The following is a 23,782-nucleotide window of genomic DNA, read 5'->3' as shown; positions in this document are numbered from 1 at the left end:
ATGACCAAGCAACTTATAAAAGAATGCATTTAATTATGGCTCGCAGGGTTGGGGATTTAGCTCGGTGGTAGAGTGCTTGCCTAGCAAGTGCAAGGCCCTGGGTTCAGTCCTCGGCTAAAAAGAAAGCTATGGACTTGCTTACAGTTTCAGAGGGTAAGTCCATGACCATCATGGTGAGGAGCAGAGCAAACAGCAGGGCAGGCATGGCACTGGAGCAGTACCTGAGAGCTTACATCTTATCCAAAAGTTGAAGGCAGAGAGAAAGGGACTGAGCCTGGCATGGACTTTTCAAATCTCAAAGCCCACACCCAGTGACAGACCTCCTCCAAACAAGGCCACACCACCTAATCCTTTCTAAAACAGTTCCACCAGTTAGTGACCAAACATTTCAATATGAACCATTGGGAGCTATTCTCCTTCAATTTCATGGAATTAATTGATGTCATAGGTGCTAGGGATGGAACTCAGGATCCCACACATGTACTGAGTTACATACACCTATCCCCATGAACTCAATTTTTTCCTTCCAAACTCCTCTGAATTTTCATTTCATTCGCAAGGAAGCATTTATTGACCTAAATTTAGATTAGATCCAGATTCTCTGTCAAATAATAATTCTGTTGCGGCTGCTGCATGTGCCAATAACCCTAGCATTTAGGGGGCTAGACAGTGTGAGTGTCAGTTCAAGGCCAACGTGGCTACAAAGCAAGATTCTCTCTCAAAGGATAAAATAATAATGATTAGGGTGTAAATTTTTCAGGCCTAATTCTGTTTTGCTTACTTCTATATCCTTAGTACATAACTAATGGAACAGAGTTTCAGAAAAATAGAAAAGCAATAAATGTTCTTGAGAAAATAATCGAATTTTACTTCTGATAAACCTAAAAGTCAGAAGACAAGGGGAAAGATAAAACATCTCTAGTCTTTTGTCATTGTTCACACAGTTTTTTGTTTTTGTTTTGTTTGTTTTCCGAGACAGGGTTTCTCTGTGTAACAGTCCTCGCTGTCCTGGAACTCGCTTTGTAGACCAGGCTAGCTTTGAACTCACAGAGATCTGCCTGCCTCTCCTCTCGTGTGCTGGGATTTAAGGCATGTGCCACCACTGCCTGGTGTTCAGAGTTTTTGAATGAGTACTATATGTCATGAGTGAACTTTTTTCTTTTAAGACAGGTCTCATTATTTAGCTTTGACTGTTCTGGAACTTACCATATGTAGGGTAAAAGGGCCAGCCAAAGAAACCCACCCTGGCTCCGATAACAAAGCCAGTGAAAGAAACACATTCAGGTTCAAACACCTGAGCCATTGAAAGAAATGCTTTAGTCCTGAACCCAGAACCAAAGAAATATACCCTGACTCCGAAGCCAGTTCCAAAGAAACACACTTTGGCTCTAGAATCAGAGTCAGTGAAAGAAATAATGCCCTTGCCTCAGAACTAGAGCCAAAAGGTAAAAAAGGCCAGCGAAAGAAACCCACTTTGGTCCTGAAATCAGAGCCATCTCTGTCCCTGACCAACTAAAGTAACCAATCCCTGAGCAGGGAAAACTAATCAATCCCTTTTCTCCCTGGAAAAACCCACCCCTAAGAAATCCTACATAAGCCCTGCATCTGTTCAGTTTGCTGCTGCTCTTCTTCCACCCTGGTAGAGGCAGACACTCTCCTGGATTCTTCCCTCCCAATAAATCTCTTGGAAGAGGTTTGAGTGAGACCTCTTCTGCCAGAGCAGAGACAGAGGCGATTGGGCCAGTAATACTTTTCGCTGGGAAAACTTGACCCTAGCAGGGAGGAGTTGTTAAACTCTGGGGTACTGGAGCCGAACTGTAACAACTTTGCTGCAGAAGCCCTCTCCTGCTGGAGCAGAGCTGTTATATTGGTGAAGCCTTTACCAAGAGCAGGGCTGTAAGCTGCTATGCTAACTGTGAAGTGTGGTAGTCCCTGGTTCCTGACTGCCAGAACACTCCTCCACCTGACCTGTAACACTCAGTAGTCCCTGTCCCCCGACTGCCAGAATACCTTTTCACCCAAGCTGTAACAGTATTTCTTGGCTCTCAAGTGCCAGGATCCCTTTCCGACTGAGTCAGGAGGCTTACACTAAGTAGAGCAGGCTGGCCTTGAACTCAAGAGATCCACCTGCCTCTGTCTCCAAGCAGTGGACCAACCCCACAGGCTATTTAGGCTGCTGCCCAGAAAGGGAACATGCATTCTCTGGATTTCCTGTGGTCTCCCCTCTCTCTCTTTTCCTCACCATGCTCACAGCCACGGGGGAACGCTGCATTTATTAAACATGGGCATTTTTAATTCGGTCTAATTTGGTCTGATTGGAATTGTGTTGGCGGGAGAGGCTTGTCTTAAGAAATATACCTAACACTGGGACAGAATGGAGGCTACGGTCGAGTAAAAATAAAGACTTGGGCAGGTGGTATAGAATATGGCTGGTCTCAAGCGATTTTAAATGGAAAGCCCAGGCTTGATGTATTGTCACTAATTACCTGTTTTTAACATTTCCAAACTTCCCTCCTCATTGGTTTTCTTTCCTTGTAGATTTCAGCCAACCCAACATCTGGGGCCAGGGGAAGGGAAGTCACTACATCCCAGTCAGTTTTTTGCATCTAGTAAAATGGCTTTGTAATGATTAATTCCTTCCTTCCCTTTTGGTTTTGTTTTGCTTTTTTGTTTGTTTTTTTTTTAATGTTTTCTGGTGCTGGGGGTTAGACCCACGGCATTGCTCTACGCAATTTTTACTTTGAATTCACGATCTTGCTAGGCAGGCTTTGTACTTGTGATGCTCCTGCCTCAGCCCCCAGACTCCAAGTATTACTGCACCATGCCAGGTTACTGCTGCTATGTACACCCCTATCACTTAGCAGAGTTGACGCAAGATGGCACGCTCAGCAGTACAGTCACCATAGTTACTATTGCCATGACTACGAGTGAGCTAATATTCTCTCAAACGTTCAGCGTGAAGACAGCCGACGACGAGCTCACGAGGGGTCGATCCCCCTCACGGAGCGACGTAGCCTGAAGCCCGGGGTCAGAGTTCAGGGGCAGCTCCCGCTACTCGGGCCGTGCCGGGCCCGGCCCCGCCCCCGCCGCGCGCGCCCGCGCCGCACCGCCCCCGAGCTGACGTGCGGGGCGGAGCCGCACGGCGGGCGGGCTTGTGTGTCGTGAGCTTCCGCGCGGGCGGGTCCCGGGCCTCGCGCGGCGGTTCCACGGGCTCGGCCCCTTCGCTCCTTCCCTCCGCGTGTGGGTTCCGGGTCCCAGCGGGGTCACGCTGCAGCCGGACGCACAGGAAGGGTGAGTGTTCGCGCGGGCGCGCGTCGCGTGCGGGGCATTGTCTGGCGCGGGCACGTGCACCCCTCCCCCACCGCGGTCGCGCGGACAACTCAGCGGCGCGGACGGGTGGGCGCCTTGGTCCGCGGGGTGCGAGGTCCAGCGTGGGGAGGGTCCTTCCCGCCGCGCAGCCTCAGACGGGGCTCCGTGCAGGCACGGCAGCTGAGCCTGCGCGGTGACCTGCGGGTGGTCCTGAGACGAGGTGGCCTCGGCAAGTTTGGATTTGTTCAAAGAAATCTGCCGGAGCTGGGTAAGGTTGAGAGGAGTCTGCCCGAGGGCTTGCGACGGTTCTGGGTCCCGGAGGAAGCTTCGGAAAGTGAGGGCTTTTCCAGAAAGATGACTCGGTGGGCTGTAGCCAGATTGCAGAGGACAATAAGGTTTAGAGCTCATCTCCATTATGCATGTATTTATGTTAAACAGAAAATACTATGTCCTGCCTGCAGTTCACTCACATCTTACTAGTTTTGATATTGCTAGTGTTTTCATTTAGGCGCACTTGTTAATTACTGAAACAACCCACTTTTAAAATTCCATTTTCTCATTAATGTAAACTATAACATAATATTACATACATTCAGCAGTATCGTTGCTCTTAAAAAGTAACAACTAGTCAGTCATCTTAAATTAAAAATGAAGACCGGGAAAAAAGTTTTAATGTTCACAAATAATTTCTATGGTGTATATATTTGTTTGTGTAGACTTTTGCAAAGGTAGGACCTAAACAGAACATGTGAGGGGGGTGGATGTCTTAAATGGTATACTTTTTCTTTGAGACAAGGTTTCGCTGTTTAGCCCTGGCTTTCTGGGGAACTCGGTGTGTAAACCAGGCTGGCCTTGAGCTCAGAGATTCACTTGCCTCTGCCTCCCAAGTGCTGGGATTTAAAGGCGTGCACCACCACACCTAACTGACTTTTACTTTTTGTGCGACGCTTGTGTAAAGGTTTTGGAAGGTTGTAGCGTAATCCAACCACTACATTGAAGAAGTCAACAGTGCTAACTGGGGAGTCAAGGATGCAGCCGCCCATGGGAGCCTGGACCAAGTCCATGGACATGGACAGAGTGAAAACACAAGAAGATATTTTGGAGATAGAATTAGCAAGACTTGGAAATGGATTGGTAAAGCGGGGTGGTGTTGGTGTAGCCCACGTTGGCTTTGAACTTTGTCTTTTCAGCTGCAGAGAGCCTGGACTTGGAGGCACCACACTGTTGAGGGATGCTTTTTGATTTGTTTCTTTTTAGAGTGGGTGTGTTTGTTTTGGGTATTTTGGTTTTGTTTTGAAATAGGGTCTCATTTAGCTTAGGCAGGCTTCAAACTCAATATGTAGCCAAGGTTGACTTTGAACTCCCGGATCCTTCTGTCCCACCTCCTGAGAGTTGAGATTATAGGCTTTTCCAACATACCTTGCATTGCTTCTTTAATTCCTATTTTGAGCGACTTAATAGGTAGATAACTGTGTTGTATATTGAGATGGAGACTCTTGAGCTCTATTTTGATGAAATAAATGCTAAGTACTTATTTGTTACAAGGTCAATATGTTGAGAAAACAGTTACATGTGACAGTATAACACTCAGAATTAAAAGTTTAATCAAAGGACAGAGAAGAAACAAAGAAGGTGGTCTTAGTTCCATCCGCACGACCCACATGCTAGAAAGAAATAGCCGACTCGCTTAAGTTGTTCTCTGACCTCCCTGTGCATGCCACTTACCCACACGTGTCTGCACACACACGTGTCTGCACACACACTTTCCCCGAGGCTTATCCCTAGCCCTTTTTGGCTACTGGCATATTTTAACATTTTTTTAACAGTTTAAGAATTTTAATTTTAAGTGTATGAGTGTTTTGTCTGCATGATTGTACACCACAATCATGAGGCATCCACAGAGGCCCAAAGAGGGTGTCAGAGCCTCTGGAACTGGAGTTCCAGACTGTTGTCAGCCATCATGGGTCCTGGGATTCGGCCCTGGATGAGTTCTGTGAAAGAGCAATCAATAATGCCCTTAACCACTGAGCCATCTCTCCAACATTCCTGTTCTGTCGTGAAGACCTTGTTCTGAGTGCTTGGAGATGAAACCCAGGGCCTTTTGTGCGCTAGGCAGTCACAACACTGAAGTATGATTCCAGCCTTTTTATTTTTTACTTTCTGTTTTCTGTTTCACTGGTAAATGTTCTTTAGCTATTAAACATGACTGACTTGAATAGCATGTCAAAGCTTCTCCGTAAAATCTACAGTTTTACGTGCTGCCTGCTGTGTATTATTTGGCGTGCTGTAGTTTGCTGTACACTGCTTTGGGTTGGTAAATTAATTTAGTTACTTGGAACAGGAGCCTTGAACTCACACAGCCAAGGGTAGCCGTACACACTTGGTGCTTCTGCATATGTGATGTCATTAGGTGACATCACCATGCCCAGCTAGAATACCAGCTAGAATATAATAAAAATTACAGACTATAAGAAGAGCGAGGCTTGGTGGTGCAGGCCTGTAAGCCCAGGTACTTGTGTGATGAAAGCAGAAGGGTTACGGAGCTGGAGAGTTAACACAGCAATTCAGCAATTAAGAGCACTTGCTGCTCTTGCAGGTTCCAGGATTAGTTCCGAGCACCCTTGTCAGGCTGCTCACAACTGTCTGTAATTCCAGCTCCAAGGGATCCTATACCCTTTCTGATCTCCAAGGGCACCTGAATGCATATGCTTATATGTGTACACTTAAATAAAAATAAGTCCTTTTAATCTGGAGAAATGCGTCAGTGGTTAAGAACAGTTGCTGTACTTGCAGGGGATCCGGGTTCGCTTCCCAGCACCCACATGGTTGCTTACAACCAACCCTTAACTCTAGGTTGAAGGGACCCAGTGGCCTCTTGTCTTCTGTGGGTATGAGGCACATATGCATTACACTTACCTGCATGTAGGCAAAACGTGAATACACATTAAAAAACAAACAAACAAAAAAGCTTAAAAGAGTCCAGATGTAGATAAACTTTTTTAGCAGACAATCCCTAGCTTAAAGCTACAGAGTAAGTTCAAGGTAGTCCTGTCTCAGAATACAGTGCGAAGTCCAGGTGGAGGGAGGGATGGGGGATGTATAGCTCTGTGGTAAGCAGTTACATAGCATGTGAGAAGTTCTAGGTTGTGCACATGCCTGATGTGTATGCACGTTTGGAGAGCTAAGATTTACATCATAGCTCTGTGAATACAACCCACGTAGGCTGTACCTTACCCTCATTTGGGAAAATTTCATTTCCTCTGTTTGGGTATAGTCTCAGAAATACTTGGAATGACTAGTCTCATTCAACCATGCATTTAAAGAACTATTTATTTTCTGTATTATCTGTGTGAATGTATATGCGTGCGGGTGCACACCTGTGCATCAAATCCCTCAGAGCTAGAATTAGAGGCATTTGTAGTACACCTAGGTTCTGTGATTGCTGGGGTCCAAATCTGACTTCTGATCCTAATGGCTATGCAGGAAATAGTCCACAAATCCTGGATCCATCTCTCTAGCCTGCCATCATGGATTTTTCTTTTCTTGATTCTTTTCTTTGAAGTTTTTTTTTTAATGTGTATGAGCATTTTGTTTGTGTGTATGTATGTGTACCACATGAGTTCCAGGTACCTATGGAGGTCAAAAGAGGACATTGGGTTTCCCTGCAATTGTGTGAGTCTTCATGTGGGTTTTGGGACTCCTCCATCCTGGGACTTATGCAGGAGCAAAGACTCTTAACCCCTAAATCAGCTCTCCAGCCCTCAGCTGTGGATTTTAGATTTTATCTTTACTCTTTGTTGCCTCTTCTTTAACTTGGCCACTGTGACTTTAATCCACTCCTCTTGTCAGGCTGTATGCTCCTGCCTGTTGGAGGATCAGGCCAGTGAACTTTTCCCTCGCAGATAAACAAGAATGTGTAATGGGTTGTTTTCATATCCTTTGGTCTGTGTGGCCAGGGAAAAACTGGAGGTGGAGTTCAGTGAAGCGCTGTGCAAGGACCTGGGTTCCCTTTGCAACAGTACAAGAGACAAAAGTTGCTGTTTGTTGGTGGTGGTGAGTTTGTGTAGGCTTGTAAATTCGTGTTTATGAATTTTGAGGGGTTGGGGGTGGGACAGGCCGATACTCTGAAGCTTGGCTGGCCTAGAGTTTCCTGAGTATGACAAACAGGCCACAAACTCTTGGCAATTCTCCTTTTTCTCTCCGCCTCCCCAGTGCCGATGTTACAGTTGTGAGTCACCATGCCTGGCTCTAGGGAAGAGAGAGGGGTCTGGATGTGCAGCTCAGCCTGGCTTTGAACTCAGGATCCCTACAATCAGCCTGCCCTATACCTCCCAGTGCTAGGCTTAGAGTCGTATGCCACTAGTCAACGTATAACCGTAAACACTTGATTTGCTTGTCTTGGGATTGCGGAAGCATTCACCCAGGTTTTAGCTGGGCATTACACACCTGTAACTTCAGCTGTTTAAGTTAAAACAAGAGGATTGTGTAAGTTCAAGGTCTGTCTGAGCTACAGAGGAGTTTCTAAGGTTGGGGTTTACAACATGGGTGAGTTTGATTCTTGAAGGATGAAGAGTGTTGTAATATGGAAAGGTCAAAGTAAAATCCGAGTCCATTGGAAGGTGGATTGTGTGTTTAGGCATGGGAACTTTAATTCTGCAGAGGTAGAATTTGCTTTCATTAGACAAGGGCTGTGCAATTCGGTCAGAAGAGTGAAGAGAGGGAACTATTAGTTACATGGTGGTAAAAAATGCCGACACCAAGGGTAGTTGGTGTGGTCAGTCATGCCTGTAATCTCATCACTTAGAAAAGCTAGGACAGGGACTTCTTATGGGGATAGGAGCATGCCTCTCAATTTTGTTGGTATTTTGATGTATTTTTTTTTTAAGACGCGACCACACTGTGTATTCCTTGCTATCCTAACTTACTGCTTAGACCAGGTTAACCTTGAACTCATAGAGCTCTGTCTGTCTCTGCCTTTGAAGTACTAGGATTAAAGGCTTGTGCCTCCGGACTCTCCTGCAGTACAGGTTTGGTTGTGTGTTTAAGATGGAACACAATATAGATTTCCTGGGAACTGTGAATGCTCGTAGTTATGTTTGTTGTGGGAGTTTCTACCTTGGCTGGTCTTTTAGCTACTTTTGAACAGTTTATTGAATATTTTCAGACACTTTGGAGGAAGGGTGTGGGAGAAGAAATGTTGGGTGAGGTGCTCAAGGAAGACCTTCTCAGATGAAGTGGGTGTTTGAGCTTGGATCTGATGAACGCTAACCCAGAGGATGAACTTCTAAGGCAGAAGGAATCAGAAACACAGAAGTGCAGAACATTCAAGAATATTTGAGGGACAAAGAAGGGCAATCAATGTACCTGGATCTGAGATCAAGACAAAAAGGGGCTAGGGCATGGAAGTTTGCAGATCACGTCACAGCAAACAGGTAGGGACAGATAAGAAACATCTTTTATAATGCTTAACAGATATAGTTTGCATACAGTGAAACAGATTCTTAAATATACAATTGAATGACTTCTCTTTTAATTTACACTCTAACTAATTTATAAGACACAGTCACCTGAAAGAGCCTTTATTCTCTTCCAAGTTAGTCACCACCAGCTACTTACAAGTTTCTCTGATCAACCTAGTCACAGAGTGAGTTTCAGGACAGCCAGGGCTACACAGAGGAATTCTGTCTTGAAAAACAAAACAAAAAAGTTGTTCCTCTGACCATGCATTTATTTGTCTGTTGAGGGCTTTAAGAGATAGAATCCTTCAGTATATACCCTTGTTTGGTTCCTTTCTCTTGCCTCAAAGACCGAGATTCATCTTTGTTGCTTGAGTCACTGTTGAGTAAGTGTACCAGTTTTCTGGATTTCTGGAGTGGCATGTAGATTTCTTGTTCTGATACTTACTACAGGAATGCTGGTTGTCTTGTTCACACGGCAGAAAGTTTTGTCTGACCTGAAGAATTTGGAAGGGAGGAAGAAGGAGCATTGAATCACTGCCTGGATCTTAGGAACCTCCTGCCTGCAAGGGGTGCGGTTTGTGCTGTATCCCTCCATATCCCCACTGCCAAACAGGGTGCGCAGATCTCATTAGTTCAAAAATTCACATGCCCTAATGAATATAAAATTATTGACGAGATACGTGGTGTAGTCTTTGGCAGATCTCCCCAAGAGCCTTAATGTATCAGATTTTACTTCTTACCTTCAAAGTTAGCTGCATTTCCTGTGAGATAGCCGGATTCTGTATGGGTTCTAGGGTTCTAGGTCTTCCCTGAACTGAGAACTGAGACTTTTTTATGCAGTGGTCTGTTTATTTAGATTATATTGCACAAAATGAGAAAATTTAAAACTATGTGCCTTTCCTTTTTCTTTTTTTGCTAAAAATTGAGAATCTGAGAACTGAGACCTTTTAGTAAATTTCCAAGTCTAGCAGTGGGGGCACACACCTTTAATTCCAGCGCTCCAAAGGCAGAGGCAGGTGGATCTCTGAGTTTGAGGCCAACCTGGTCTACAAAGTGAGCTTCAGGACAGCCAGGGATGTTACACAGAGAGAGCCTGTCTCAAAAGACAAAAACAAAACAACACAAACAAAGTTTCCAGTGTTGTGGAGTATTTTACTCTTCTGACTTTTAGGGGTGCCCACCACCCAGCTTCCAAAGAATCACACAGAAAGGCTTATTCTTAGCTTTTTTTTTTTTTTGCCAGCTTTTCTTAAATTACCTTGACTATCTTTTGCTTCTAGGCTTTTACTTTCTTTCTTTCTCTGTAACTGGCTGTGAAGCTGGGTGGCTGGCCCCTGATGTCCTCTACTACTTCTGTTGCTCCTTTTCCTTGGTTCTCCTTCTGTTTATATTCTGCCTGCTCGCGCAGCCAATCCTTGGTCTGCTTCGCTGTTGGCCGTTCATCTCTTTATTAGGACCATCAGTGGTTTAGACAGGCACAGTAACACAGCTTCACAGAGTTTCTAAAATACAGCTTAAACAAAAGTAACACATCTTGAAATAATATTCCCCAGCATTCCAGTAATGGGCTTGGTGTGGTGGCACATGCCTTAATCCCAGCACTTGAGCGACAGGCAGAACTCTAAGAATTCAAGACCCAGCCTGGTCTACATAGACGGTTCCTATCTCAACAAATAAATAAGTAAACCTCTGTGGCAGTATTATGTAATTAATACATTTTCATTTTAGTTTGTTTAGCTTTGGGTTTTGACACAGGGTTTTCCTGTGTGTCTCTTCATGGCCTAGCGCTCACACTACAGATGGAGCTGTCCATGAACTTGGGGCAGTCGTCCTGCCTTCTACGGCTAGGACTGCAGCATGCTCAGATACCCAGCACTTTTTATGTTTTCAAAGTATGGACCCCCTAAATGAATGTTACCATTGTCAAAGCTCACTTGTTTTCTGTTGTTTGAATGAACAGGATAGGTTTAAGTGGTAATATTTGTTTCATTACATTGTTTATGAGAAGAGTTATTTTTATATTTATTTTTAAAGTTTAAATTGGCAACATTTGTTTTCTATGATGTTGTTGTTTTAGTGAGATAAAAACTAAGTTGAAAGCCAGAGATGTGTGGTAGTTGGTAACACACTTAGCCTGCTATGTGAGGCACTGGGGTTGACTTTCCAGAGGTATTGTGAGAGAAATTAAGTTGGAGGTATAGATGAGAGAAATGGTTTTATTTTAGTCTCAGCATTTCATTTCTCTGTATTTGATTTGGGTTTAGTAAATTCACTCCCACAGACAAACTGAGGATAAAAGATTTACATCTCCATCTCAGTATTTGTTCCAGTTTTCAGTGATTGAAAGTTTGGGATTAGTAAACACTTTGTTTCTGAGTTGAACTGACTCATCTAAGAACTGTGGGTTTTGTGCCTTTAATCCCAGAACTCAGGTGGCTAAGGCAGGCAAATTTCAGAGTCCCAGGCCAGGTAGGGCTACATACTGAGACCTTGTTCAAAAACAAAAGAAAGCAAAACCTACTTAAATGTCCTTTCCATAAATTCAAAATGTAATATAATAACTTCAAAATGTAATATAATAACTATGTTTAATCACACAGTTATACTCTCATGTAAGGGAATATGCCTCTGCAGATGTGCCTAGCCTTAGCTGTAATTTGCTACAGTATTTATTGTTTTTGAACCTGAATTATTCCAAAAACTTGAGGATAATTGCTAACTCCTTAATATATTTAGCTGGAACTTAAATATACTTTAAAATGACCGTGGGAAGCTTCATTCCAAAGTTTTTGGGATTTTGTTGTTGTTTTGTTTTTTGAGACAAGGCTTCTCTGTGTAGCCCTGCATGTCCTGGAACCTGCTCTGTAGACGAGCTCTGCCTGCCGGTCTCCCGAGTGCTGGGATTAAAGGTGTGCGCTGCTGTTGATCAGCTTTGTCCAAGTTCTCAGTGTGACCAGTGGTGGGTTTCTTCCTGCCCAGTGCCCGCCTTGATGGTTCCCTTCTTCTCGCCCTCAGTCTGTCCAGCGAAGGCACAGTTTATAGTTTGCTTTATCCTTGGAGTGAGAGTAAAACAGCCGTGCTTTGTTTCCAGTGAACTTGCCTGTCCTCCTCGTCCATCTTTCTAGGGAGGATTGTTTTTTGTGATTGTTTGGGAAGTGGGTGGAGGACACTACCCAGTATGAATCCCATAGATAGGTGAAAGTGATCTTCCATCTGGACTTGTCTTTGAAAGAATACCATATGCTTTTGGCACACTTTCCAAAAGTTAGGTGACCATTGAGGAAATGGTATGGTTCAGGAATGGCTTTAAAGAGCTGCTGGAATTTATTGACCTCTGTGAGTAGATTTTTGTGTCTTGTTGTTTGATCTTAGTTGTAAAAAATACAAGACTGGAGAGATTGTTGAACAGTTAAGAGTACTCTCTGATCGTCTAGGGACCCTGGGTTCAGTTTCCAGCATCCACATAGTAGCCTGTTAACTCCAGCTCGAGAGGATCCAAAGCCTCTGGCCTCTGTAGGCACCTGCACTCATGTGGATACACACCCCCTCCCAAACACATTTATATGTAATAAAAATAAATTAGGCATCTTGGTTTTTTTTTATCTGTATTATTTTTTTTTCTTTCTTTTTTTTTAGGTTTGTTGATTTTTTTTTTCTTTATATCACCAAGATACTCCCAGATTGACTAAACTTAATCACAAAACCAAAGACAAAACAGTCTTTCTGACAGTATATCTGTCTTTTGAGGCAGGTTCTCTGAGAGTCCAGGCTGGCTTTGAAGTCAGTGTGTAACCCAGGATGGCCCCTCCTTCACCTGAGTGTTGTGATTTCAAGTATCTGCTGTCTGCTGGTTTGTCTGAGTGTAGTGCTAGGGATTGAACCTAGAACTTCATGCACGCTGAACCAGCATCCTGCCAGCTGAGCTACATCGCTACTTAGCTTCTCTTTACTAACTTTAAAAAAACAATAGATTCCAGACTTCCAAAAATACTTGTGTTCTAAATTACAGCAGATAACTCATAGTTATGAACAAACTTTATATGATAGGACACTCATAAATGCTGCATGCTTTTTGGAATATTTCAAAATTTAGTGTTATTACCCAAAACAGCAATTTTATTAAAAAAACAACAAAAATTTATCCAGGATTTATGTATCTATCATATAATGATTCACTCATGCCTGAATGAGGTGACTGACTGTCTCTGGCATCAGCTAATTCAGTGCTCTTGAGTTCCCTCTTTGTTTTCTGTTTTATTTTTATTGTCATATTGTGTGTGTGTATTGTCTGCATGTCTCTGTACTATTTGGGTGCCTGGTGCCAACAGGGGTCAGAAGAGGGCCTCAGATCCTCTGGAGCTGGAGCTACAGACAGCTGCAGGCCACCATGTGGGTGCTGGGAATCAGACTGAAGTCTTTTGGAAGAGCAAGCAGTGCTCTTGTGTGCTGAGCCAGCTGTATGGCCCTTCATAGTGTTTGAGACAAGATCTCCTACCTCTTAGACTGGCCTCCATTTTGATCTGGAGCAGAGGCTGGCTAAATTCCTGTCTTACCAAGTGCTGTAATTAGAGGCCCCACAGCAGGCTTTCTGTGTTTGTTTTCGTTTTTCTTAGTGTAAGGACTAAATGAAGAGCTGAGGTGCTTTTAAATTGATGTTTTTGTCTTACATGTCAATGAACACAACATTTAAAAAATATTTTTCGAGTGAAAAAATGAACTGGGTAAATTTTACTGTCTTGTGTTTTAAGGCATTTCCATATAAAGTAAGTAGCTAGGTCTTAGATTGGGGCGGACAGTTTAAGAGGACACTGAGAGGGAATAAGGAGTTTATTTGAAAGGTTTTTAGCATCATGGACAGACAGACAGGGAGGTGGGGGGCTTCCAAAAGAGGAGTTCAGGCCCCAGCGTCTGAGAGTCTCCCACATGGTAAAGGAAGCTAGGACCTAGGACTTTTTTTTTTTTTTTTAGGTTTATTTTTGTTTTTTGTGTGTGGGTGTTTCCTGCATGTATGTATGTATGTTTGTGTGGTGTCTGTGGAGGCCAGAAGAGGACATTGACTCGTCTGGAACAGGAGTTATGGACTGGCTAGCCACCATGTGGGTGCAGGTGCTGGGAATTAAACCCTGGTCTTTTTGAAGACCAGCTAACACTTTTGGTCACTGGGCTTGTCCCCTGCCCTATCTTACACTTGTGAGTGTACATCTCAGTTCATGACAGGCTCTCTGATTTTCAGGCAGGAAGCAAAGGACAGGGTGGAGAGCAGAGGCAGGGACCTCCTGATGTAAACTCACTTCCCAGGTGAGAGAGTCTGCCAGCTCGGATGCAGCAGTGACTCAGTTGGGTACCAGTCAGTATCCCTGAGACCTGGGCAGAGGCTGCATTCTGATGTTACATTCTTAAGATCATTAATGTTTTTACAGGACTCCACCCTCTTTTTCTTTTTCAGTTCAGAATCTTACTATGTTGCTCGGGCTGTCCTTAATCTGATGATCCACTTCCTGAGTGTTAGGTATATGGATATATCTCACCACACCTGCTTTCATTTAAAATAAGCACCCCAAGAAATAGCTGATGTGTATTTGGGTAAGTTTATCTTAGTGGTAGAGCACACGTTTGGGACTCATGAAGCAGTCTTCAGTGTTAAGTCATCAGTGTAGGGATCTACTTGTTCCGCCCCCCCCACCCCCTTTGCCTTGCTCTGCCACTGAGCTCCTTCTCCACCCCCCACCACCTGTTTTCTTTATCTGCTCATTAGTGATTCAAACTGCCCACTAAGGGAGCCCACTAGCCTCAGGCCATTAATCGAGTCTTTGAAACATCTAGTGCAAATTAAGATGTGCTGTGCGCGTACAAAACTTAAAGACCTGATAAAAGTACAGCAATGTAAAATCTCAATACTGACTTGTTTATATTGGTTAGATCACTGAGATGACAGTATTTTGGATGTGCTAGGTTAAATAAGATCAACTACTTTTACCTATTTCTCTTCATATGTTGCTGCTAAAAATCTTAAAAATCTTTATGTGGCTGCCGTTACATTTCTATTGCTGTTATTGTTTCTATTCTTAAGCTGGCTAATGTTGAACAGTTTGGAAGAGGACCAGTGTCCGGCAGGTGTTATACAGTGATAGAAACATCCCTGTGGGGGCTGGAGAGATGGCTCAGCAGTTAAGAGCATTCATTGCCTGCTCTTCCAAAGGTCCTGAGTTCAATTCCCAGTAACCACATGGTGGCTCACAACCATTTGAAATGAGATCTGATGCCCTCTTCTGGCCTGTAGGCAGACACACAGACAGAATATTGTATACATAATAAATAAATATATATTTTTTAAAAAAGAAACATCCCTGTCTGTGCTGCCCAGTGCAACAGTGTCTAACTTCTAATGGCTGTTGAGCGTAGGCAATGTCAAAACTGCACTGAGGCCCAAAGAAAAGGAATTAATTTTTTTATTTTATTCAATTTTATTTATTCATGATTGTATTTAATTTTGTTTTGTATGGGTGGGTGTTTTGCCTGCATGTATGTCTGTGAACCACATGCACACCTAGTTCTGTGAAAATTAGAAGGGGGAGTCAGATCATTTGAAACTGTAATTACTAGTTGTTAGCTGCCATGTGAGTGCTGGGAATCCAACCTAGGTCCCTCGGAAGAGCAGCCAGCGCTCTTAACTGCTGAGCCATCTCCAGCCCCACTTTATTTAATTTTAATCAATTTAGTTTTAAGTTTAAGTAGCCATGTGTAGTTAATGGCTAATATAAGAAACATTGTGAAATCAGAGGATTTGTGAGATTATTTTATTCAAGCATTTATATGTAAGGCTGGCTTATTTACCATACTGCAAAGTTATCCAGTAGTTTAATATAAGTACACAGTTGTGTTTATTATAGATAATACTAAAAGATCAGTGATTATTTCATTGAGTAACTGCTGTAGCAAGCACTGTAGAAGTACCAGAGGTAGGGTTTGCATATTGGGATGAGCCCTGAACTATACTGTTCTTGCTTTGAAATATGCTTATATCAAAGTCTGGTTTATTCTTTCTCTCTCTCTCTCTCTCTCTCTCTCTCTCTCTCTCTCTCTCTCAATATGCTTATATCAAAGTCTGGTTTATTTTCTCTCTCTCTCTCTCTCTCTCTCACACACACACACACACGCTAGATTCTTTTGAAAAGTGTCAACAGGGCCAGTCATGGTGGCATATACTTTTATTCCCAGTACTTGGGAGACAGTGGCAGAGGATAGAGGATCCCCGGAGTTCAAGGTCAGCCTGGTCTACACTGGGCTTTAGGACAACTAGGGATACATAGAGAGAGAGAGACCCTGTTTCAAGACAAAATAAAACGAACAAACAAGAAAAAAAATCAAAACAGAAAAGGAAGAAAGAAAATGTGAGCAATGGAGCAATATGCAACTTTGTTAAAGAATATTTTTCTCTTGGAAGGGAAATCTGGTCTTTTTACAAATAGCCATGCTGATAATATTTTTGGGAACTTAATGTTGGCTAAGTATACACAAACATTGAGAGTTGAGCATCCCTAACCAGAAAATCTAAAATTCCTGAGGTTGAAACATTTCTGGATTCAAGCTTTTCAGACCAGTTATATTTGTCCTGTGTATGCACAGGCTTATAAGTACCAGTATTTGTAGTGTTCATTAATTACCTTTGTGTGTGTGCATAATACATGCCAGTATTTCATAGCACTATCGATGTGTTTGTCATTGCTTCCCAGTGAGGATTGAATGTCACCATGTCTGGAGTCAAGCGGACGATTAACGAAGCCGACCCGGATTATGAGGATGTGTCCGTGGCCCTTCCAAATAAGCGGCGTAGAGCGGTTGAGAGCTCAGGTAGACATTGAGTTGCTTTTAGACTCAACTTCGCTGATGTTTGCCTATGTACAGGATTTACAGAATCTACATGGATATCTGTCATTGTACACAAGCCGAAGGGTGTGTGAGAGGGTACCCTAGTGCTCCGCAGTGTGCCATGTGGAGCATACCGAGTAGTCTAGAGGGAAAGCAAGCCGTGAGCCTTAGCTGTTGTTACATATAACTTAAAGTCAGAGTTTTGGCATCTGGAGAGATGGCTCAGTGGTTAAAAATGCATACCTCTCTATTTTTTTAAAAAAAAATTTATCCCCGTTTTGGTTTTTTGAGAAAAGGTCTCTATTATGTAGCTCTGGCTCACAGAGATTGACCTGCCTCTGCCTCCCGAGTGAAGGGATTAAAAGCATGAACCATCACACCTGACCTCAAAATATTTATTTTTTTTTTATTTAATTATTGATAGGGTTTCTCTGTGTAGCCCTGCCAGAACTCACTCTCTAAAACAGGATGGCCTTGAACTTAGAGATCTACCTCTGCCTCCCCACTGCTGGGATTAAAGGTGTACACCATCACCCCACCCATCCCTGGCCTTTTCTTTTTTTTGTAAATTTTATGTATATGGGTATTTTGCCTTCATGTATCTATGCACCATGCACATGCATCTCCTGTGTAGAGCAAAGGAGGGTATTGGAGACCCTGAAACTGGAGTCACAAGAGATGGAGATTGTTAGCTGCCGTTGTGGGTGCTAGGAACCCAACTCAGGCCCTCTGCAAAGGTAGTCAGTTAGTCAGTGCTCTTAACTGCTGAGCCATCATTCCAGCTCTAAGCTCTTGCAGAGGACTCAAGTTTGGTTCCCAGCATCCATGTCAAGTGGCCTAGAACTCGAGCTCAGGGAAGTTGATGCCCTCTTTGGCCTCCATGGGCACCTGCACTCACACACATAACACATGATTAAAAAGAAAATAAATCTTTAAAAATAATATTATAAAATCAAAGTTTTTGATGTCTGTTATATGAGATAATCATTTGAGGTGATTGTAGGTGATACATAGATGGCAGTTTTTAATAGCTTCATATTATTCTCATGTGTGTATAAATAGGAATGACCTTATCAGGTTATTTCATGGGTACTGTTTCTTAAATAGGATAAGATATTGCTTTAAATATTAATTGTGCTCATTAAGTGTTTCACTTGTGTATTAGCTGTCTAATGGCAAAGGAGGAGAGATTTCTCTTGACTAATGCTTTCAGAGGTTTCAGTCCGAGGGTGGCTGACTTCATTGCTGTGGGCCTGATGTGAGGCAGGGTGTCATGACATCATTCTTGTAGTAGTGGAGGCTGTTTACTGTGCAGCAGTCCAGAAGCTGCAGGAGAAAGGAGAAAGAGTGAGCCACAGGGGCGTAGGATAAGATGTATCTTTCAAGGCATGGACTTCCTTCCTCCAACCAGGCCACACCTAGACTGAAGAAGACATTCCAATCGCACAGTCAGCTGAGGACCAAGCTTTGAGCACATGGACATTTGAAAACACACTTTCAGACTAGATCTAATAGCAGTCTTAAGGGTCATACGTGAATCATGGGAATTTGGAAAACACTGATCAAGTCTAACCCTGCTCATGACTGCTAGTGGAGATTTAAGGTTCAGAAGTATTTTTATGTGATCTGTTGAAAAGCAAATCATCAATTATATTAACATTTTGACTCATGATTTATCTCTCTTTTTAAGTCTGACACAAAAATTGTGTGTATTTTGGAGGCTGGAGAGATGGCTCAGCAGTTAAGAGCATTTACTGCTCTTCCAGAGGACCTGATGTCTGTTTCAAGCATTGAGTGGGCAACTCACAACGAAAGTCCAGCTCTGGAGTATCTGACACCCCCTTTGGCCTCCACAGAGAGAGCGAGCTTACCTCTTTCTTCTCCATCCTATATAGTTTCGTGCAGATGTAAAAGAACATACTTTTCTCTTGGAACCAGTCAAGAATAGATTATCCAACTGTGTACTTTTATGTGTTTGCTAAGAATATTGTCCCATGAACCCAAAGTAATTTCTGTTCCTGCGGTTTCTTTGACTGCTGATGATGAATTGGGTGTGCTTTGTGTTCTTCATGCAGCTCGAGATGCAGCTGTGCAGAAAATTGAGACTATTATTAAGGAGCAGTTTGCTCTTGAAATGAAGAATAAGGAACATGAGATCGACGTCATTGACCAGGTATAATACTGATAAATTAAAAACACTACATCCATGGAGGGAAAAGAATGGGTTTGATGAGGTTTCAAAAAATTCCCTGTGCGGGGCATGATGGCACCCCAGAGGCAGAGGCAAATGGAACTCTTGAGTTCTAGGACAACTGGGTCTCCATAATGAGTTCCAGGACAGCCAAGACTCCATAGTTGAGACCTTATCTCAAAACAAACAAGCAAAGAATTACCCTGGTAAGGGATAGGGCTTGGGAGGTGGAGACAGGAGGACCCAAAGTTTAAGGTTATCCTCCGCCACATGGTAAGCTTGAAGCCAGCCTGGGATGCATGAGTCTTTTTCTCAAAAGAGAAAAGATAAAACGTTCTATTCCAACTTCCAACCCTAAGATAATTCTTTTTGATATTGTTCTCAGTATTTTATTGTTAATGAATATATTGATAGACAAACACATACACACCATGTGTATCAATGTTTTTTTTCTTTGGGGTTTTGTTTTAAGATGTTACTGATGAGGGAAGCGTGCCCACTGCTCCCATCCCCATTGTGCTCTGGGATAGAAGCATAGACTCCGGGGATTTGTTTATCCACGTTAGCTCTCAGTCACTGAACTGCGTCTTCACTGTTATCTTTACCAGTTTAGTTTGGTGAAAGTTATTTATTTATTGATATGATTCAAGAAGCTGAGTTCTTGTTTGAGTTTATTCTGTGGCTTTTAAGTCGTCATTATTTATCATATTTCAGCAACATTTAAACTCTCACTTGTTTTAGCGACTGATTGAAGCCAGAAGGATGATGGATAAGCTCCGTGCCTGCATTGTAGCAAACTATTACGCTTCTGCTGGTCTTCTGAAGGTTTCTGAGGTAAGTATTCATACTCCAGTCTTTTCTAAGTCTCCATTTTCCTTCTCTGGGGGAGAAGTCAATCAAGCCAGTGTGGATTCCCTACCATTGAGACATTTCTTGCACAGACCAATAGAATTTAATAAGCCTGCCTGCCTTTCTGAGGAACATAGATCATCAGGTACTGTGTTAGCCGTTATCCTGCCCTTTCCCTACTGACTGCTAGTGTTGTTATACTAGGCTATTCAGGTCCAGGAGGGAGACCTCACTGCAACTTGCCCTAGTTCTTCCTCTTTTGCTTTGTTTGCCTTACCATCTTTCCAAATGCCACTTTTTTTTTTTTTAATTTGTTTTTTGAGACGGGTTTTATGTATAACTCTGTCTTGGAACTTGCTGACCCTCAGACTCGGTGATCTGCCTGCCTCTGATTGATGAGTGTTGGGATTAAAGATGTGTTTCACCACCACCTGCTCCAAATGCCACTTTATAATGATAGTTAATATGTTTGCATACCATGTAGATTCATCAGTTTAAAATTCTATTGTTTTCTTTTCTCTAAAACATTTAAAAGTAAGTTCTAGATGTAACATTTCAATGCTAGGTATAAAACATTTTTATTCCTTTATCCCCCCCCCCCTGGCAGCAGTGTATTAAGCCCAGAGTGCCAGTGAAACAGATACACACACACACACACACACACACACCTCATGCACACACAAAATTGAATACCATAATTTACAAGGAAATATCAGTAAGATCAAAAAAAAATGTCCAAATAAAACAGGCAGTTGTTGCAAGGAGGCCACTAGTTAGTTCCCAGCCGTTTAGCTAGCTTGGACCCAAAATAATCACACAGAAACTATATTAATTAAATCACTGCTTGGCCCATTAGCTCTACCCTTTTATTGGCTAACTCTTACATATTAATTTAACCCATCTCCATTAATCTGTGTATCTCCACGTGACAGTGACTTACTGGCAAAGTTTCAACATGTCTGACTCTGGTCGCGCGCTCCTCCATGGCGTCTCTTCTTCTGCCTTCCTTCTCCCAGCATACGGCCTGCCTTTCCGTGCCTAGTTCTGTTCTTCCCTGCCATAGGCGTAAAGCAGTTTTTTTTTTTAAATATTTATTTATTTTATTATGTATACAATATTCTGTGTGTGTGCCTGCAGGCTAGAAGAGGGCACCAGACCCCATTATAGATGGTTGTGAGCCACCATGTGGTTGCTGGGAATTGAACTCGGGACCTTTGGAATAGCAGGCAATGCTCTTAACCTCTGAGCCATCTCTCCAGCCCCCATAAAGCAGTTCTTTATTCATTAACCAATAAAAGCAACACACAGACAGAAGGACCTCCCACATCAGACAGTGGTGGCACATGCCTTTAATCCTAGCATTCAGGAGGCGGAGCAGGAGGGTTTCTGGGTTTTGAGATCAACCTGATCTAATGAGCAAGTTCCAGGCAGCCAGAGCTATACAGAAAAACCCTGTGGGGAAAAGGGGGAGGTTGTCAAGCAAAACATTATCCCTTAGGTGTCTTCCCTGGAGTTTTCTGTGTCTAAGTTTCCTTTAAGGATTTTATTCCTGGGTTGGGATTGACTTCAGTCTATTGTGACCTCATTTTAAATTGTTTTACATCTCCAATGACCCTCTTTTTTATCCTCCTATTCTCTGTGTGTACTTGTGCCTGTGATTGACCCCAGGGTCTCACATAGGATAGGTAGATAGTCTACAATTCAGCAATACCCACAGCCCCTTAGGCTATTTCTGAATAAAGCCACAGATTCTGGCTGGATATGAATTTGTGCAAGTTGTACTATCTAGTCCAAGCACAAATTCTGATGTCGTTGATTAAATGGCTTAGTATTGACTCACCGTAATATCTACTTGGCTTGAAAAACTGGTTAGTGTTTTGTTGATTTACCATTAGGAATTAGAATCTGGTGTTTGATAGTCTAGAAATGTACAGATTTTATCTCCTGATGTTCTGATTAAGATTTACTAGGATGGGCTGGAGACATGGTTCAGTTGGTTTCTATTGAGTTCAGTTCCTAGCTGGCTTGCAGCTGTCAATAACTTCATTTTAGGAGATCTTAAGTTTGGAGCACACATTTACAGCTCTGAAGAGCCTTGGTACTGAATTAATTAATTAAACAGACCAGTTTTTTTTTTTTAAATGATACAGGGCTTTTATTTTGATAACTATGTAACCGGTGTGTGTGTGTGTGTGTGTGTGTGTGTGTGTGTGTGTGTGTGTTAGATTGAAATCTCGCTTTATAGCTGGTTAAGAAATTGCAGTCGTCCTACCTCTCCCTCCCAAGTACTGGGGTTATAGGTAGGGCACCATGCACAGTCAATAATAATATTTGTTGTTGTTTGTTTTGTTTTGTAAACATGTGTTTGTGTTTGGGTATGCACACGTGAGTGCAGGTATCCCTCTGATGAGTTTCCTTGGAGCTGGAGTGTGAGCTGTCTGACATGGGAGTGTTGGAAGAGCAGCCAATACCGTTGTAAAAACAACTAAACTTAGGCCTCTGTACTAGCCTGTGGGAAAACATTTTATGCTACTGATTCTAAAGCTTCAAATGCTATTTTTTTTTTTACTCCTGTGTGGTGTCACCTTTTGTACTGTATACTTTTGTCTTTGTTTTGAGCTAGAGTCTCCCTATTTAAACCAGAGTGACCTTGAACTAAGTTCCCTACTTAGATTCCAGAGCTCTTGCAATTGTAGATCTAAGTCACAATGCCTGGCTTTGTGTACTTTTTATCTTATTTTTTTAATTTTTAAAACTTTTATTATTATGTCTTTTTCTTTTGGTTTTCTCTCTGTATGGCTGTTAGACCAGGGCTCTGTAGACCAGGTTGGCCTTGAACTCACAGAAATCTGCCTGCTTCTGCCTCCCAAGTGCTGTGATTAAAGGCATGTGCCACTACTGCTCGACTTGTACTTTTTAAATTAAATCTTGCTGGGGATAGTGGCACATATCTTGAACTCCTGACTTTCTTGCTTTTACCTTCTGGATGCTAGGATTACAGGCATGTTCTACCATGCTGCATGTATGTGGTACTGGCTTGACTCTCAGGATCACAGGCATGTTCTGCAATGCTGCATTTATGTGCTACTGGCTTTGTGCATGCTAGACTCTATCAGCTGAGCTACATTAAAGCCCTTATTTTGCTCTTTCAGATGTTTTCTTGTCATGTAGCCTGGGGTGGTCCAGAACTTCAGATTTTCCTGCCTCAGCTGCCGAGTGATACACTCACCGGTATGTGCCACCACACCTGATTCATTTCTGACTTTTGGTGTTAAAAGTTTTGTGTAATTATTTGTCATTCTAGTTTTTGTTTGATGCAGGCTAGTTATAAGAATTTCTGGATGTAGAGAGGTTTTTTTTGAGGGGGGTGTTGTGAGCCTAGTAGCCTTTAATGACAGAGCCATCTCTCCAGCTTGGATTCAGAGAGACTTTTGAAGAATTGTTAACATGACTTTAACATAACTTGAAGTTTTCAGGAGTTCAGTTTTTCATCAGTATTGGTGGATTTGATTGTTTGTCTCTTTCATTTTTCTAGGGATTAAAGACATTTGATACAATGGCTTTTAATCACCCTGCTATCAAGAAATTTTTGGAATCACCTTCTAGGTCTTCATCTCCTACCAATCAAAGATCAGAAACACCATCTGCCAATCATTCTGAAAGTGACTCACTATCTCAACACAATGACTTCCTGTCTGACAAAGACAACAACAGCAACATGGACGTGGAGGAAAGACTCTCTAGCTCGGTGGAGCAGAGATCTAGCCGGAATACTGGAAGGGTACAGTGCTGAATGGGAGCAGGATGGGCTCCAGGGGAGAAAGGACCCGCTGTTTACTAAGTGTGGGCATGTTTCTCACTATTTTCTATTTTCCGGGGACTCTAGGAATGAGTTGTTTGATACATAAATATTTTAAACAGCAGAGAATCTTTGGTCCTTTGAGACAGGGTCTCGATCTGTAGCTGACCTTGGTCAGGCTGGCCTAAAACCTGAGACATCTCTTGCCTCGGCTCCCAAGTTGTGATATTAACAGGATTGAACCATTGTACAGGCCTGACTTAAGAGACTGAGTCCTTTTTTTTTTTTTCCCCTTTTTGCATTTTG

At 42.7% G+C, this 23,782-nt stretch overlaps 1 protein-coding gene across 6 annotated transcripts in view; it reads left to right on the top strand.

The window, feature by feature from the left end:
* The first annotated feature begins 3,145 nt into the window (after positions 1 to 3,145).
* The window catches only part of Yeats2 (YEATS domain containing 2), a 90,166-nt gene continuing 69,529 nt past the window's right edge, over positions 3,146 to 23,782 (top strand). For 2 of the 6 annotated variants that reach the window (XM_087902326.1, XM_087902354.1), the window contains exons 1-5: positions 3,146 to 3,291; positions 16,502 to 16,619; positions 18,713 to 18,810; positions 19,570 to 19,662; positions 23,213 to 23,458. In XM_087902326.1, the coding sequence (XP_087758452.1) occupies positions 16,520 to 16,619; positions 18,713 to 18,810; positions 19,570 to 19,662; positions 23,213 to 23,458 (537 nt within the window). In that variant the 5' untranslated portion in view covers positions 3,146 to 3,291; positions 16,502 to 16,519. Of the gene's footprint in view, positions 3,292 to 3,558; positions 3,578 to 14,214; positions 14,352 to 16,501; positions 16,620 to 18,712; positions 18,811 to 19,569; positions 19,663 to 22,831; positions 22,909 to 23,212; positions 23,459 to 23,782 lie in introns of those variants that run through there. The other 4 variants (XM_087902328.1, XM_087902337.1, XM_087902342.1 and 1 more) reach the window with 4 other exon arrangements.

This window comes from Myodes glareolus, chromosome 2, assembly GCF_982192425.1.
Source record: "Myodes glareolus chromosome 2, mMyoGla1.1, whole genome shotgun sequence".
Lineage (NCBI taxonomy): Eukaryota > Metazoa > Chordata > Mammalia > Rodentia > Cricetidae > Myodes > Myodes glareolus.
The sequence above is the reverse complement of the archived record's forward strand: the minus strand, read 5'-3'. Positions and strand labels throughout refer to the sequence as shown.